At 36.5% G+C, this 16,419-nt stretch overlaps 9 protein-coding genes across 10 annotated transcripts; 4 read left to right on the top strand and 5 right to left on the bottom strand.

The window, feature by feature from the left end:
• Positions 1–1,400: 1,400 nt before the first annotated feature.
• Positions 1,401–4,018, top strand: Gasu_31670 (archaeal ATPase). The gene has a single exon (XM_005705799.1). It carries the CDS (start codon positions 1,419–1,421, stop codon positions 3,891–3,893), a length of 2,475 nt encoding a protein of 824 aa, XP_005705856.1. The 5' UTR covers positions 1,401–1,418; the 3' UTR covers positions 3,894–4,018.
• A 12-nt stretch (positions 4,019–4,030) lies between these two features.
• On the top strand, positions 4,031–5,141 carry Gasu_31680 (uncharacterized protein). The gene is made up of 3 exons (XM_005705800.1): positions 4,031–4,154; positions 4,216–4,226; positions 4,284–5,141. The coding sequence occupies exons 1-3, from the start codon at positions 4,067–4,069 to the stop codon at positions 4,473–4,475; spliced, it is 291 nt and encodes a 96-aa protein (XP_005705857.1). The 5' UTR covers positions 4,031–4,066; the 3' UTR covers positions 4,476–5,141.
• Positions 5,142–5,155: 14 nt separating this feature from the next.
• On the bottom strand, positions 5,156–6,690 carry Gasu_31690 (glycosyltransferase). Its single transcript, XM_005705801.1, has one exon. It carries the CDS (start codon positions 6,679–6,681, stop codon positions 5,353–5,355), a length of 1,329 nt encoding a protein of 442 aa, XP_005705858.1. The 5' UTR covers positions 6,682–6,690; the 3' UTR covers positions 5,156–5,352.
• A 10-nt stretch (positions 6,691–6,700) lies between these two features.
• On the top strand, positions 6,701–8,255 carry Gasu_31700 (dipeptidyl-peptidase). The gene is made up of 5 exons (XM_005705802.1): positions 6,701–6,746; positions 6,803–6,881; positions 6,938–7,165; positions 7,215–7,367; positions 7,423–8,255. The coding sequence occupies exons 1-5, from the start codon at positions 6,712–6,714 to the stop codon at positions 7,630–7,632; spliced, it is 705 nt and encodes a 234-aa protein (XP_005705859.1). The 5' UTR covers positions 6,701–6,711; the 3' UTR covers positions 7,633–8,255.
• Positions 8,256–9,926: 1,671 nt separating this feature from the next.
• On the bottom strand, positions 9,927–11,480 carry Gasu_31710 (glycosyl transferase family 1). Its single transcript, XM_005705803.1, has 2 exons — positions 11,258–11,480; positions 9,927–11,210 (listed from the first exon to the last, which is right to left on the bottom strand). The coding sequence occupies exons 1-2, from the start codon at positions 11,468–11,470 to the stop codon at positions 9,990–9,992; spliced, it is 1,434 nt and encodes a 477-aa protein (XP_005705860.1). The 5' UTR covers positions 11,471–11,480; the 3' UTR covers positions 9,927–9,989.
• Positions 11,481–11,595: 115 nt separating this feature from the next.
• On the bottom strand, positions 11,596–13,250 carry Gasu_31720 (vacuolar iron transporter 1). Of its 2 annotated transcripts, none has more exons than XM_005705804.1 (5): positions 13,100–13,250; positions 12,501–13,047; positions 12,323–12,451; positions 12,173–12,259; positions 11,596–12,115 (listed from the first exon to the last, which is right to left on the bottom strand). In XM_005705804.1, the coding sequence occupies exons 1-5, from the start codon at positions 13,180–13,182 to the stop codon at positions 11,984–11,986; spliced, it is 978 nt and encodes a 325-aa protein (XP_005705861.1). In that variant the 5' UTR covers positions 13,183–13,250; the 3' UTR covers positions 11,596–11,983. The 2 variants fall into 2 exon arrangements, with proteins under 2 accessions (XP_005705861.1, XP_005705862.1); XM_005705805.1 differs by having other exon boundaries at positions 12,501–13,059.
• Positions 13,251–13,260: 10 nt separating this feature from the next.
• Gasu_31730 (phosphatidylinositol transfer protein) lies at positions 13,261–14,369 on the top strand. Its single transcript, XM_005705806.1, has 3 exons — positions 13,261–13,357; positions 13,408–13,568; positions 13,627–14,369. The coding sequence occupies exons 1-3, from the start codon at positions 13,310–13,312 to the stop codon at positions 14,240–14,242; spliced, it is 825 nt and encodes a 274-aa protein (XP_005705863.1). The 5' UTR covers positions 13,261–13,309; the 3' UTR covers positions 14,243–14,369.
• Positions 14,370–14,375: 6 nt separating this feature from the next.
• Gasu_31740 (mitochondrial protein translocase, MPT family) lies at positions 14,376–14,840 on the bottom strand. Its single transcript, XM_005705807.1, has 3 exons — positions 14,732–14,840; positions 14,581–14,686; positions 14,376–14,525 (listed from the first exon to the last, which is right to left on the bottom strand). The coding sequence occupies exons 1-3, from the start codon at positions 14,800–14,802 to the stop codon at positions 14,451–14,453; spliced, it is 252 nt and encodes an 83-aa protein (XP_005705864.1). The 5' UTR covers positions 14,803–14,840; the 3' UTR covers positions 14,376–14,450.
• A 5-nt stretch (positions 14,841–14,845) lies between these two features.
• Positions 14,846–16,110, bottom strand: Gasu_31750 (cell cycle arrest protein BUB2). Its single transcript, XM_005705808.1, has 4 exons — positions 15,736–16,110; positions 15,215–15,687; positions 15,088–15,154; positions 14,846–15,030 (listed from the first exon to the last, which is right to left on the bottom strand). Exons 1-4 carry the CDS (start codon positions 16,046–16,048, stop codon positions 14,900–14,902), a joined length of 984 nt encoding a protein of 327 aa, XP_005705865.1. The 5' UTR covers positions 16,049–16,110; the 3' UTR covers positions 14,846–14,899.
• Between the last annotated feature and the right edge of the window lie 309 nt (positions 16,111–16,419).

Raw genomic sequence — 16,419 nt, forward strand, 5'->3', positions numbered from 1 at the left:
CGTTGTTTAGCTTGTTGAAATTCGATAAAAGTTTAGATTCCTTTCGTTTTTATGTGTTTTTTTCAAACTGCATTTCTAGCCTTGGAATTCATATAAATGGCTCCCACAAATATGAAACGTATTGGAACCAAGAGAAAATATAGCAAAGATAAGAACAAATACTAAAAAAAGTATTTTAGTTTGCAATTCAAACTCTATCTCAAAAGTACTAACAACACTATATATTCAAACTCTGTTTTAGTGAATTAGACTGAAAACTCACCGACTCTTAGATAGGGAAAGTAACCCGGTTGCAAAGATGATATTCGATATAAAAAATTTCGTTTGACTATTAATAGTAAAAGAGACATCTTAAGTGACTCTAACCATTTGGACACTGAGATAAAAACTTTCTATTTCAGAAAATTACTATTTACATAGGAGTTCTATTTATATTGCATTGCAAAGGACAACTTTGAGAGTGGAACAGAATTGTTTCTAATTAGTCAAAGGAAACCATATCCAATCTTGAAGTATTGTCATTCCACAACAATCACTTGACCGGTAACTTAGGAACTACAACGTCTTTCAGTCAACATAAGAGTCACGTTGGGTAAAAGTTCTTCAATATGGAGTGGCTTTCAGTTGGAGAATTGCTGAAGCTTTCAATTTAGTACACTACTCGACCTTGACTCAAGTACACAAGGCTTCTTCTTTAGCAAAATAATTTTTTGGCTCAATCTTTTACTCTTTTTTCAGCATCGATATGTGGAAAATGAAGGTTTATAGTGACTATATTTGAAGCCTTAATTGATGTCCTTATATAAGACATATTCACAACTTGGTAAAAGTCGAACAAAGAATAGACAACTTGTGTAGCTATTACATCAATAATGGCTTGTATTTAATGATAAGCCAGTATGACAATCTACATAATACTCTTCTCCAAACTCCTTTAGATACTTTTGTATTTATAAACTGTGCTACGACCAGTTCCACACGAACAGACTTCCCATTCAATGCAATTCTCTGTTTCCCACTGTATTTCGTCTGTAACTTACAAAAAGCTTGTATCTTATGAGACATGTATATAGGAGTTATAGGATGGTGTGGAAGATAGTAGAAAAACTCTCTTACAGTATACAAGCCATAGAAAGAGTACCCATCAATCTAATTCACCACAAAAACTCATAGAAACCTATTTCCTGTCTATAGTAAAAGAAAGTTTCTAATTACGACAAGCAAGAAAATATTCCGGCTTTCTCTCTATTGTCATTGTGAGTCTAGAAGTGTCAAAGAGATCAGTTCTACCAATAACCAAATAAAGCAATCGCTCGAACAATAAAACATACACTCTCTTCCATCTCCTTTGAAAGCTTTTCGGTCATTGATTTATTCATTAGTTGTGAATTGATTTCGGATTGGCGGCGGCGTGTAAAATGAGTTTGAACGAACCGTTGATAGATAGAAAAGAAGATGTTTATTCTATTCTTCGAACTTATTACTACCAGTTTCCTCGATTTGGGGGAGACTTGAATACTCCACGTCCTGCAGCTTGTTTCTCCCCTCACATTTTTGGGGCGGGCAAGAGTTGTGTTGGTGAAAATTTTTTAAAGTTTTTAAAAAAATTCGCCGACGAAGAAGAAGAGCAGACGAAGACAGAGGTTTTCAACAAGAGCTCATCGGGAAAAGTTGATTTGAAGATTTTTTCTTGGAAACACTTTGCGGAAAAAACTTTGTCAGTTTGCTTTAAACTAGGAGAGAGCTTTTCTCATGCTCCTTTTCCAAGTTTTCGAAAGGCTTTGATGTATAACATAGCTATGGCTACAGCCGAGTGTAATGGTATGAGTGCCCGAGAAATTGTAGAATTCACGGACGCAGCGATGAAGCAACCTAGTGTTTCTTTATTTGTCCAGTATCTTCTCGAACAGTTTCAGAAACAATATTTATTTTTGATGATAGACGAACTTAGCCACCTAAGTGACCTCACCGCATACTATAGTGAACTTACCATGAAACAGTTCGTCGAGTCCGATCCTGGTTATATCCCGTATCGCAAATTTTTTCGAACTGTATATGAGTTGCTTAATACAGGAAAAGTTATCCTGTATATTGCTGGGCGAACTGCCGAAATCTCAGCCCGCCTGTCTGATGCTCGCTCCAGTAGAGTGAGTCTCCATATGTTGCGGTTGAATCCGTTTAATCTCCATGATATTAACGAATATATTGAGCTGGCAACTTATGATGGAAAGTCCTTGAAGGACTGTTTATTGCCCTCCGATGATTTACGATATCGATTCGTAGAATTGTTGAAGAAGAAGACAGGGGGTATTCCGTTGATTGTAAAGAATACTTTACTAGCCCTAGTAGGGAAACTTGCAAACTTATCTCAACCTGCTATCAACGATGACAATATGGAACTTTTATTAGATGGTGTCTTTGAAGATATACTAAATGAGTCAGGAACCTTTATTATTCCAGAGATACTAGATTCCGCAACCCTTCTTCGATATCAATTTGTCCTTTTGAATTATCAACTCGGAACGATTTTCCCAATCGGATTTGCAATTACTCTATGTGGAACGAGAACTTATTTGATGGACTTGGTTGCAACTTTTGGGTTTTATTCTGAAATTTGTGAAACTGACGGGATTGATTCGGGCGCTAAGTTCAAGATTGGTTGTTGTGAATTTATATTGCGAGCTCATAGCAACTATAACTTTTTCCGTGAAGCTACTGAACTTTTTCCTTTATCTCCGTTTAGTTATATTCCCGACACTTCAACAGCAAAAGGAGTCTTCTTTGAATTTGTATTTATGAAGATCTTTCGTTTTCGCTTATTAACTTTTCTTCATTCTAATTCCTCGCCTATTGTACATTCTGCTATTCCAGGAATTTTCCAGGGTTCTTTTATTGAACAGGACAATGTTTCGTATTCTATGGAATCAACAAAATCTTATGATATACCCATCTTGAGAAATGTCTCTCGTTCATTTTCTGGTCATTATAGAGATTATTTACAACATTGTGGTATTTTTGTTCCAAAAGAGGGCAATTCGAATGGTCCTGATGCATATGTTGTATTCCATAATGGACAAACACGTTATGTTGTTGGATTTTCATTCAAATTTTATCACAAAAGTAACTTGTCGAGAAATGTTATTAATAGGGAAGCAGAACAATTTTTCCCAGGAGTTGTTTCCGTTTTGAATGACGAATCTTTTTCATCTGTTCAACTTCGTTTTCAGTTTGTGGTAGTATGTACTAGTTATGATCAATCTGTAGGTTTCTCTACCGAAGAACATAATATTGTTGAAGATGCAAGTCGTTTTGTGACTCAACATTCTTCGGGATCAACTTTGAATGAAAGTAGTCGATCATGTCTGCAATTGGTAATTGTTTCTCAAAGGAACCTTGAAATATATTTGGGAAGAGATAATGTCGAAACATTGAGGAAAATTGGGGAAGCAAACCGAGGAGAGTTTTCTAAAAACTTTTCAGTATGGTGTAAAACTGTCTTTGAGTCGATGTCCAATGAATATGTTTCGCCTTTGGAGCAATCAAATGTTACTTCAAGAGTAACTCGAAATATAAGACCGAGAACAAATGAGGAGAATAGGATGCAAATGGAAGAGCTTCAAACTGCTATGCAAGTGGAAGGAGGAGATGCACGAGGCGAACAAAGTGTTGCAGCATCGAGTTCTTTGTCTTCGCCATTTGATTGGAATGTTTTTCTTCATCGAGTGGGCTTTGATAACAATCGAGTTCGTGAATATGTTTCAAAGCTCCCGCGTCTTCCTGCTTCTGCTCTAAAATATATCACTTTCGAAGACTTAATGCATGCAGAAATAAGGGAGGAAGATATTGTGAAAATTTTGTTCGGATTGCAAAGAGTTTCAACAGAGCAGAGGTAATTTTTTTCATTATGCATATTTGTGTGACAAAGTCAAAGCTTTGTTATCATTTATATTACATAATACGCATACTGATTGGATTCCGAGACGTTTCCAACTTGTAGAATAAACACAATTTTGCCAAAAGATGAACACATGCTGAGGTTGGAGCCGTAACTTTATGACCCAAGGGAATGTGGCATTGCTCAAGTAGAATGGAGGATAAGAGACTTTCGGTAGCACTCTTAAAGTCGCAAAGTTTCGAAGACTTGTTTGCAATGTGTCTATAAAGCTGCAAATTTTTAGAGGCACTCGATATTCGCTTATGTTGCTCCTTTGAAAGTTAAGCAGCAGGTTGGAGGACTAGTTCAGCGAAATGGAAGCTTCAAGATTGAAGACTAGAATTGCTAGAAGAGAAGAAACTCGTTGATTCAATGTCGAATCCAAGAGTTTTGGCCACTCTTTAGTCCTCATCCAAAAGAAACTGTGCCTTTAAATAGTTTGACATTGCTTCATAGATCAGGTGAGAGTCCCATAGAAGTTTTCCCAAAGGCTGTTGCGAATTTCCTTTTTTTGGTTGCAACGCTGTTTTCAAGTTCTTGAAATCCTGCAGCTTTTATGAGTTTTTAACTATGAAGAACAATGAGCTATTATTGCTTACAGTTACAACTACAACGTTGAATTCTAAGGCTTTTTGTCTGTTGCATTTTTTTATGTTCACCAAAGAATATATACGGTGCAACAGAGATTTAGAAATGGATTGCAGATGAGCAGACAGAAAAAACCAGAGAGTTTCAAGTCTTCAACTCTTCGTGAGAGACAGAAAGAAAATGAATCTCCATGAGACAAAAATTGAAAGACTTTAAAAAATCTTTTGAATGATACCATTACATTGGGACTCTGACAAATATCTAGTCTTTACAATACTGCGAATGTTTGAGGAATTGGGAGTGATAAAATGGATTTATATCATTGACCTATTATTTGCTACATAGGATGACCAAGTCATCTACAACTGTTCCTGATAATCGATGAAAAAGAATACCTTTCACTTTGAAACTCAATTAGTTGTGCCTTGAAGAGTGTGCTATTTGATCATTTTTAAATTTTCATGAGATAGACTTAAGTCCGTTAGAAGTTACTTACTAACAAATGTAAAGAATCACAGCAATGGCTTAATCATTTTCGAAATGAATAATTCTTTGTGGACATATTATTCTCTGTCCATTCATCATACAAAAAAAGTGATATGGCTTGTTTGAGTTGTCAATGAGATTGTTATAACACATTTTTCTGTTCTGTTCCAACGACTACTCATACCGCACTGTCGATAAACTCTTGCAACAAGTCAATCAAATATTGCTTTTCAAGTAAGACCTAGGAATAGAATATCTCAATATCTTACAAGGTCGTTTCATGGCACCATTTATGTAGTTAGTGTTGTGAATAGAATATTCCATTTCATCTGTATTGCACAAACTCACGACAAAATGAATGTCAATTTCTCTTCGACATTCATGAGAAATTCAGTTTCATTCCTAAAACTTCCATTCCTAAAAAATAAATTTGTGTGCAAGTAAACAAGAGACTGATCATTCGAGTTCAACCAATGCGCAACTTCCGTAAAGGAGCTCCACAAACTCCCAAACAACAAGTTAGATTGAGAAAGACAATACAAATCAACTAAAGCCTTTTGAATACACAGTCTGCTTCTATTTTCACAAGTAGAGATAGAAAGTGGCAATAATCTTCGATGATCCACTGCAATCTTGTTCTGTACACAATGAAACAATTGCTCATACGAAAGATATGAGTCTGCTGCGGTATAAATAGAGATGGAAGGATATAACGAAAGCAACGTTGATGCCGTAGTACAAAAGTAAGCTACTCTATTCTTACTTCTATATTTGTCTATTATACGAGCTGAAAAATAACCATACTCCAATTGAGGATTCTTCGTAACGAATTTCTCTTCATGAAGCAAACGTTGTCGAATATGGAAACCTATAAAGGGTTCTCTTGGGCAGTTTTCCAAAATGACTTGTTTCAATGGCTGAATAGGAATCAGTTTAGAGAACTGCGACTTTACCAAATAATGAAAGCGACGGATTATCTGCGCTGACTGGTAACCAACAACATGTAATAAATAAGCACTTTTCCAGTAAATGTGCTGTGAGATGGTGTACTCCAAAGGCAATGGATATCTTTGCCTGGTAGTCACCTTCATATAATCAATTACAAAGAAATTACCAAATGGATTCTTCAAAAGACTTTCATCTTCTACAGGTGATATCACTACATTGGATAAATCTTCGAACAAATCTTCCCACTTTGCTCCCATATGGTGATCACACTCCCAAATAAGGATAGGTATGTGAGGTATCAGCTCTACGTAAGCAAGAGCAGAAGCAAGAGCACGAAGTCTATTACCCAAACCGTGTTGAACATGAATGACAAAAAGTTTAGGACACTGACTGTTCTTCTCAAACCAATCAGTCAACAGCAAATAAAACTTTTCAAGTTGAACTCCGGATAGAAATCGAGTCCAGAATACGATATCAGGGTCCTCAAATAGACATTCTGCCAATTTTTCAAGGCTGTGCTGTTCACAAAGTTTTGCTTTTTCCACCGAGAAGAGCGAATTCTGAATAGTGGATTCAATTGTTTTTCCAGTTCCAGTACTCTTCCAGTAAGATACAGTATCATTAAAAGGTACTATCCAACGACAAGCTTTTGAATATGTGAAACCACTAACCAAACAACATTGGAAAACCAAAAAAACGAAACAAAGCAACCAAAAGTCAATCATTACATAATTTTATTCAAAGTGGAATTTCAAATGGAACGTGTGCAAACTTGGAAAGATCTTGTCAAGTATGTTAAAATACACTCATTATTGAAAATAGGCCGAAACTTAGTCACTTTACAAGGTGCCGTAAAGCTCAAAATGGTGCGAATATTCCGAGAAACTTTGCTTTCTTGGACAATCGGTTCTTGCTCTTTCTTGGTGTGAGTTGTAGTGATTTTGTTATCTGTAGAGTTGTTTGTTCACCTCACCTTTGTAGATTGACGCAAGTATTGAAATAGACTGTCCTACTAGCCATTTATATTATGTTGCTTTATCTAAGGATAATATTAGTCCATCTAGTGTCGCAGACTTGGAATGGAAACCTCTTTCTCAAAGTTTACAAAGTTCCTTGAAACAGCAACTCTCAGAAGAAGACTCAAAAATAAAGAATGCCAAAGAAGTTTCAAAAGAAGAGGAACTTTTAAAAGAAAGACAGCGACGTTCAGTAAGTAATTTATTGGAATAATTTGGAAGAGCTTAGTGTCGCTATTTAGTTCGAAGGATTATGTTGTTATTTATTTCATCCCTCTACTCAACGCTTATTATTACCACAAGGCACACATTTGGATGTTTTCTCTTATAGCAATCCCAGTTCTTCTTCTTCATTGGATGAAGCTTTTCAACTCTTCAACTCCTATCAAGCATCGGTACTAAGTAGTTTTATATCTTTGAGTCCCATTTTTGAAGCTTTATGAACAATAGGAAGGATATTTAGATCCAAAATGGAGTCCTGATGGTCGTTATATAAGTTTTATTCGTGATGGTGATATTTGGTTATTATGTGTAAACGATAGTTTAGAAACTCGCTTGACCTTTTCAGAACATAATGTTTCATGTCGTGTTGCGGAATATATTATGCAAGAAGAGTTTGATCGCTTCATTGGTTATTGGTGTGTGCATTTTATACGATAGTCGAATATCTTTGAATATCTTTCGTTGTACAAGAGATATTTACAAGGGACTAAGACACTCATCATTAGAAACTTGAGCTCTTAATCGTTTCACGTGCCGGAGTGACAAATGGTTGGAAATCCACCAAAACTACGGGAAGAATATTTCGGGGAACGGTTTTAAAAACTACAACCTGTGCATTCTTCTCTCAAGAATTGAAGTTGATCCAAAGAAAATCACAATATTGATGAATGGCTGTTTATACTGAAGCATTTTCAAATATATGTGTAAGACACTGAATCAAGCCCATCGTTGAACTCAGATCTCTAAAAAAACAAGGTGGAGCTTTCTTTTCGTGAATTCTTTCGGAATCTGGGGAGTTCATTGTTCAGTTTACTCATCGTTTAATAGTTCAGATGTAGAGTCGAGCAAGTTTTCTAAATATAGGCATATCTTGCAAAGTTAGAATCTGCAATCAGAATTTGCTTAAAATGTCATAATGCATCAAATTTTCAAATCCTTGCTTAGAAATAGACAATATAAAGTCTTAGGATCTACCATTTACTGTTGTGTTATAAGAGGAAGGAGATGAGTGTTAGATATTCAACAACAGGGAGAGTATAAATAAAGAATACAAAGCAAACAATTGGGGAACTTGTCTGTTGGAAGATACAACTGATTCAATTATGGTAAATGGCAAATGAATTTGAATATAGCCTTCAAAAGTAAATCTAAAGACATCTTCAGAATTGACAACTTTATTTTGTGATTATAAAACAGTCTTGGCCTCAAGGAAGGAATATGTAATTTTTGTGAATGCTGCATAGACAAATTGAAGGTCCAAATTACCATTTGGATTTCAAAAATCATTAGCAGTTCTAAAAGAATACTTTTAATACTGTATGTTATGGGTTCTTCATCATTTTACGACATGCGAATTTATATATTTCCTGTCGATAAAAAATAAAAAATTCATGTAGGCGGATAATATAACAGGAAAAGGAAATTTTCGCTTTCAACACTTTGCTAAGTAGAGCTTTCAAATGTCCTCCCAAGCTGATGGGTTTCAAAAAATTACTTTTGTGAAATTCTTTTGGAACATGGATAAAGATATAGTTTTTAAAACTATTAAAAATTCATTTCTGTCATCATTCTTGAATGATATAACAGAATTTCAAACCACTGTTTCCACACAAATAAATTCTCATTCGCTTTTCATTAAAAGTCTTAAAGGACATTTATCGATTTTGGTTACTATACTCTCGCCATTCAATGATGATAATTTTTACACGTTTTGATATCTTCTCATAGCCTGTTGAAAAGCTGAAATCAAGGAGCTTCAAGATCAAATCTTCCATTTTCCAGCTCTTGAATCAAATATCAAATTGTTGCTCATATTCATCTATACATATGTAAATGCATATGTATGTACTTACATGCCTATGTGTGTGTGTGTGTGTGTATGTTAGTTACATAACTTTAAAAGTGCTCAAGAAAGATGGTTTTCAAGTATCTTTCGAAAGAATCTTCCAAATTTTCTCTATTCTTCTGGCTTAGAAACATTGCGTGCCCTTCTTAAGGTCAAGAATGAAAAACGCATGATAAGAATTACCTTTTGTTTTCTTTTGCAATAAGGGATGCTATATAAAAACTCTATAGACACTCCAAAAGTCAACTGTAAATAACAATTATTTAATGCAAGCCTATGAAAATTTCTAAAGAAAAGGTTACGAACACCACATGTTGTATTATTTAAGAGAAAATTTAATCTTGTCGTCAAAGGTCCAAAGAGCTACCAATTGAGCTATTCTTTCCAACCAAAGAAGCAGCAAAGTATTCCACGAGACGGAATAGGCATTCAACTTGTGTACTCACAACCAAAAGAAGTAATCTCAGGAGATGATGTCATAGTTGACCTAACAAAGGCAATGTTGGAAACAAACATGCATGGAGTTGTCTTGCGTAAATACATGATGTGATTACGGTGTCGCAAGATTGGAATGGCGTTGAGCATTTTTTTACGAATTCTAGTTCAAAAATAGTCACTTTCAAAGTTGGCGTAACACATGTGCTCATGAAAGAATTCTCTGAAGACCGGAGAGACAACTTCTATTGGTCTGATCATATGCAGTGGGAAAGATTTGCTTACAGCTTCGAGTCCAAGTCCGAGGAGGTAAAGCATAGTCACTTTGTCGACTAGAAGAAAACATCTGTCAATCTCGTAACAGAAAATGGCCATTATTTATTCATTTTTAAACTGTACATCGAAATCAAGAAATGCAGTTCATTGCACTTTGACGCCACATGAAAACAGGTATGTAAAATTCCAGTTTATTAACCTGTATAAAATTGATTCAAAGTATGATACTTGCATACATCTAGTGGTCCTTTTGAACAGAACCTGACAAGAGCGACTTTTTAATTCTAATAAAATGACTCAATATTTGATCACCAATGGTTTCGGGATTGTATCTAGTCATAATCATTCGTTTCGCTTTTTGTACTCTAGAGCGGACAGTGTCCGTATCTAACATAACTTGCCTCATTTTCAATCTCAAATCAGAAATGGAAGGAACTGCCAAATGTAGTCCTACATAAGGCTTCATTTCTGCCTCTTTTCCAGAATATTTTTCAAGACGTTCTACTCTGACTGGAAAGCCTGTATCTTCTCCGAAATACTCCGTATGTCCACTCCAATTGGTGGCTATCACTGGAAGTTCATAAAAAATCGCTTCCATGATAGGACGAGCCCATCCTTCTCCTCTGGTTGCTAAAACAAAAGAATTGGAAGCAGCATATACTTTTGGCAATTCTTCATCCGATATTTGTGAAACCAACTGAAAACTAGGAATGTCCAAACGTCTATATTTCCTTAGCATGTTTGCCACTGTTTGATTCAACTCCGGTAACTTGGATGCTCCAGAGTAAGAACGTGTTAAGAGCAACAAACAAACATCATCTTCCGAAGAAAACTCAGAACCGTATGCTTCAAGTAAATATTTCAACCCTTTCCTTTCGTTCCAAGCAAATACACTTAAAAAGATAAAGTCATTCTTGTGACAACCGTATCGATATTTGATAGAACGTCGTAGAGAAGCAATATTCCAATTTGGAAACTCTACACACTGTGGAATAGCAATAACAGGCTTCTTTACCCCGGAACTTTGAAAACCTTGAACATTAAACTGTGACGGTACCCACAACTCATCAACAAACTTATTCACAGGTTCTATCCAGCTTTTAGGAACTGAGTCTGACTCAAAGACAGTTCTTCCTACTTTGTACGCACCGACATCTAACATTTTCCGAACCCAACCCTCTGGAACAGAGTGAATGACCACGATATCAAACAGTTTACCTTTGGCTGTCCTGTTACAAGGACAGTTTATATCTATGATATCGCTCTTATCACAGTAATAACTGGGTAACTCCTCACAAGTTGGTTCCAAAGACTCGAAAAAATCCAAGACTCTCTTTGAAAAGGCGTCCAAGGTACGACTATACACTTTATCTCCAAAATATGCTGCTTTCAAAAGCGGAAGTTTATCGGCAATCGAAAGCAACAAGTTTAGTGACTCTTGACCATAACCTGAACCCGCCTGTTTATAAAGTTAGTAGGAACTCAATCCAAAAAAATTTTAGTCACCTTGAAAGGACCCAACCATAAAACAGAGAGGTTTTGTAGCAGGGGGTCTTCTAAATTGGCTCCTTTCCGAGAATAGGAAAGTAGCTCTGTTGAAAAACTACTATTCATGACATACAAGAAAGCTAAAAATAGCCAAAAAGCAAAACTTTTTCGAAAAACAAACAACCATGTTAGTAGGGAAAAGTGTCGACGTCTTCTAGGTCTCGCCTTCATGTGGAACCAACCATAACGTTATTCATATCGCGGCAAAGTCAATTTACAGGGACCATCTGTTCAAGGTCATTCTATTTATCCTTTCAGAAAGGTCATTCGTATTAAAATAGGGCAGATATAATTTTGGAAATAAACAAAATTTTATAAAGCAAGTCTTCTCAAAATATAAAATATAGTCAAGTTGACAACAGTGATCACTTTGTCATGCATTGAATATCTTTTTACTCTGTTTATCCTACTAATCGATTTCTACAGAATGTGCGAGCTACATTTTCACAACTGCTCTCAACGAGAACCAAGCAAATGAATAGAAAGGAAAGAGCCAGTTATTTGGTTCAATGTCAGAGTCGTTATTAACAATCAAAGAATATAAGCATGTAAAATGAAATGCACAGTCGTACAATTGAAAAATGACTAAAAACACTCTCCATATTGCATATCAAATGTCTACTCTATTATCCCTTTATGCGAACATTTCCATATAACTATTTCTTATGTACGAAAGGATTCAAACTACGAATTTTGAGTAGCATGCGTTAGGCTATCGAACCATCTGGCAATAATAAAGGCACTCGCAGCAGCAACTGCACCAATCACCATAGTCTCTATTGCGGAAGCCAATCTATTATGTGATACTACATGACCCTTACAAAAGGGGTTCAGCACTAGTTCAAATATCTTGCTTCTCTCAGAAACTCTTACCTTTGCAAAACCAAAAATGAAGAGTGCTAGAAGAGTAAATATCACACTAACTTTCAGCGCTGCAATGGAGGACTCGATAAAAAAATACTAAACACAATACTGAGTCAATTTTACCAGAAAAATAATCCTATGGAGACTCAAAACACTCACAGGTATTAAAGGAATAATACCACCCACAATATAAGATAGACCAACAAACAATGCACTTTTCCAAGGTCTTGAAAAGTCCGGTTCTTCCAATCCCAGTTCAAATTTCATCATAAAGTCAACCCATTTATTCTAAATATGTTAGTTTACTTCCATGCACAATTAATTGAAGACGCCTTACTGGATTTTTCTCAAAATGTTCCAAAATGCTCCTTACATGCGCTCTTGTCAGGCCGTATTCTTTTAGGATATCGTATATCTCTTCTTTTTCTGCTTCTGGACAATTGACAACTTCCCATTCCTCTCGTTTTCTCTCAGCAGAGTATTGCATGACTTCAGTACGACCTGACATGTACCCACCAAGACCCATGCTGATACCTCCTGCAGTGAGTTCTGCCAAGACAGCCAACACAATGATTTTGGAACTGGCGAACGCTCCTGCCATACCAGCTGCAAGTGCAAATGGTACTGTAAGACCATCAGACATTCCAAGTACGATGTCTCTGAGAGCAGCTCCTCCACCGGATGAGTGTGAGGCTTCCACTTCCTCGTGAACAACTTCTTGACTTGTATTCAATGGGATAGCACTATCGCCTGGCGAGTTGTTTCCAGCATCAACAACCAAGTCATCTTGAGCTTCTACCCAGTTATCTGGGTGGCTAGACTGCGACAAATCAGCGGAATCACTTTCGCGCGGCAACAAACCGTCAACAAACGCTGTGCCCAATCTGGATGACAAGCTGAGTGACCCAATACTTTACAGCGTCCAGACAATATTACCTTGCTGTCTCTTTTTGAGAAGTGTTTTCTTCATCTTCCAGGTTTATAGCTTTCCTATTGTTCACAGAATGAAGAAACGACATGTCTGAATTTTCCTTTTGTTGTGAGGATTCAATTAGATTCTCAATAGCAAATGAATTAAAAAGGCCCTCCTTCCCGTTGTAAAGAAATTATTGTTGGAAACGTCGACACTTGGGTACATAACAAACTATGTTGATAAAAGAATATCGTTTGTTGATGCCTCTACGTGTAGAGGAGGTACTGTATATGACAGAATCTTGTTTGTCTTTTCGTGATATTTTTCCTAGTACTTTATTGCTCAACTGTATATGGTTGCAAAGGCTTCCACGGAAGAAACTGGAAGGAAGGCTGGCGAGGGCATCGAAATAGTAAAAAACGAGCCTTATGAAGAAAACGATCAAGGAATGCCTCCAGGACAGTACACAGAGAAAATATTTCACCTGAAGAGGTAGGTTTCCAAATATATTTCACAACGAACAAAGGCGTTAAACATGGACAACTCTTAGTCGTTTGCCTAAGTTTGTTCGCATGTTTTTACCAGAAGAAGCAATGAAGATATATGAATACTCTTGGAACGCCTATCCGAGGTGTAAGACTGTGTACCGTAACCCTTGGCTGGGGGACATTTTTTCGTTAGTAGTTGATTCCTTACACGTACAAGATAAGGGAACTATGGACAATGCTTTGGGTCTGACGGAAGCAGAACTTAGTAAAAGAAAAGTGGAGTTTCTAAATATTGCCAGCGATGAGGTAAAAGCTGTCAAGGGTGAAGATCCTACAAAGTTCCATTCAGAGAAAACAGGACGAGGACCTTTGGCGCCAGACTGGTATGAACATACGGAACCCGTTATGTGCTGTTACAAGGTTTGTAAGCTGCAGTTTAAAAAGTGGGGTTTGCAAACAAAGGTAGAACAGTGGGGTCAGTACTATGGTTTAAGGAACACATTTATGAAGTATCACCGTAAACTGTTTTGTTGGATCGATGAGTGGTATGGTCTTACAGTGGAGGATATTAGAAGAATGGAAGATGAAACACAAAAATTGACTAGAGAGAAACTGGAAAAGTCAAAACTTATGGCCTCCAGTAACGATTCTGAAAGCTTCGAAGAAGAATATGAATAGAAGCAGTATATGTAAGGTCTAGCTAGTTATATAACAACTCGTTTTCGGATGTAAAATCATGCTAAGCTTCTTTCCTGTAGATGATGGATAAGACTTTCACCAATATGATAAAAGTTGTTCATCAAAAGAAAATTGTTTGCTTACAAAAAAGTTGGCAAAGATATTCAAAATTTATGTGACTGAGAAACGAAAGATCTCTTTTTACCAACTACCGGTTGCCACCCCCAGTCTGAAAACCACCTTGCATACTACCTTGGAGAACTTCACCAACCTTCTGCGTAACCTTGGAAAAAATAGAATAAGAGACATAGATGCTAACTGAAGATGATGAAAACTACCTCAAAATACTTGGCTACGCAACGATCGACACAAACCATTTCACCTGTGTTCAAGTCTCCTTCGTTGTACTTAGGTATGCATTTTTTAAAGCACTGGTCCGCCATTCTAAAGTGCCTTTAGTATTCATTTAGCCTTCAAACTCTTTCTTACTTGTTGAACATATCCGCATAAAAGTTCATTTCTGTCTTCGCAGCGTCTAGTGCAGACTGGTTCGTTGCCATAACAAAGCTGCACTTTTTACAATTCACAATTTAGGAAATGAAGAGATATCCAAATACATTTATAGTTTCTATACAAGTGACAACTTTCAACATTTTTCTAAACAGGAATTCTTGGCATGCTTATGCTATGTTGTGTGTGTTCACAAAGTTGCCAATAAAAATCTTCGGGAAGTTGCTTTGCTATAGCTATGGCTTTAGCAATGATAATTTCCGCATTATTTTCTTGACCTATGAGTGCATTAACAATTGTTTGGCCAATCTATTATACAATCAAATGCCAAATACCATTTTCATATCTCCTGGGTCCTATTAAACTATTGACAACTTGCATAGGCTTAGTTGAAGCCATAATCTATAAGAAGCTTGAGCAAGATGCAAAAAAGACAGTAGACAATTGGAAAATTCATCACACCTCATCTTTCGAAATGCACAACCTTGCCAAGGTAAACAAAATATTCATATGAGCTCCAAACCCCAATTGAACATCCCATAAACGCAATATTTCAGCTAAAGGAGGCACATTGGCTCCCAAAGTTGAAACTGCTGGAAAGGCATAAAGTGTAGCATCTGCAAGACCGTGTCTTTCCAAATAATGAAATAGGTCTGGCTCTATATGTCGAAGACAATTGGATAGAATTCTACAACCAAGATTGGCTCCAGATGCATCTATTGCTTTGTCATATTTAGCATACTGAGGAACATATTTTGATATCAGTGTACGGAAGCAGAAAAAAGCTTCTGGTTCCGACATAACGTATAAAAAGGGTGCACAAAGGCAATTCATTCCACCTCGATAGTGAAATGATGTACGTTCACTCCAGTGAACAAAAGCGCTTAATACCCGAACCAACTTGTCTTCAGGTACTCGCGTTTGAAACTCACTATCTGGAAATATAAAATAAGCTTAGAAGCAACTGTCGAAAGTAATCTTACCATGACGAAAAGTTCGCAAAGCATCCTCTCGAATACGTAAGTGCTCTCTTGAAGGACCTTTAAGAACTAGACTTTCATATTCTCCTACATCAATTTTACCAACTCCCATCAAAGTCTTCCAAACAGTAGCACGAAGAGAATAACCTTTTTCGCCCAAGTCTTCTTCACTCGTGTTTGAAGGAAGATTGTGCTTCAAGACGTACTGTCTCAAAACCGATAGTTTTTCATGATATTCTGCCTTGTCTTCGTTTGCACTTTTTACTAAAGAGTCAACCATATCGTTGATAGTAGTTACAGTACAGCGTTGAGCCATCTCAAATCTGTGCTGTCCGCTCCACCAAAATGCTTGAATTGAAAAATTTTCAAAATTTCTAAAAATTTTTGTCAAAACATCGATCATCTTTCTATGGAGCTGGTACGAAAGTTTCTTTGTTGAAACAAAATTATCAGATATTTATGTCTTGTATCTAGCCCTTTAACAGTATCACAGATTAGAGATAACCTTGTCGTCACTCTAAGAGAACATATATTTTTTCTAGAAGGGTTCTCCAAACGAGTCATACAGTATTTACTTTCAACTTTTTCTTGACAATGCTTACAGTTCCTGTTTGACAATAAGCAATCAGCTTTTTGTAAATATTTCGAATGAAATTTCTTCATGGCGCTAATAAAAAGTTTTATCTG

This window comes from Galdieria sulphuraria (assembly GCF_000341285.1).
Source record: "Galdieria sulphuraria unplaced genomic scaffold scaf_25, whole genome shotgun sequence".
Classification (NCBI taxonomy): Eukaryota; Rhodophyta; class Bangiophyceae; order Galdieriales; family Galdieriaceae; genus Galdieria; species Galdieria sulphuraria.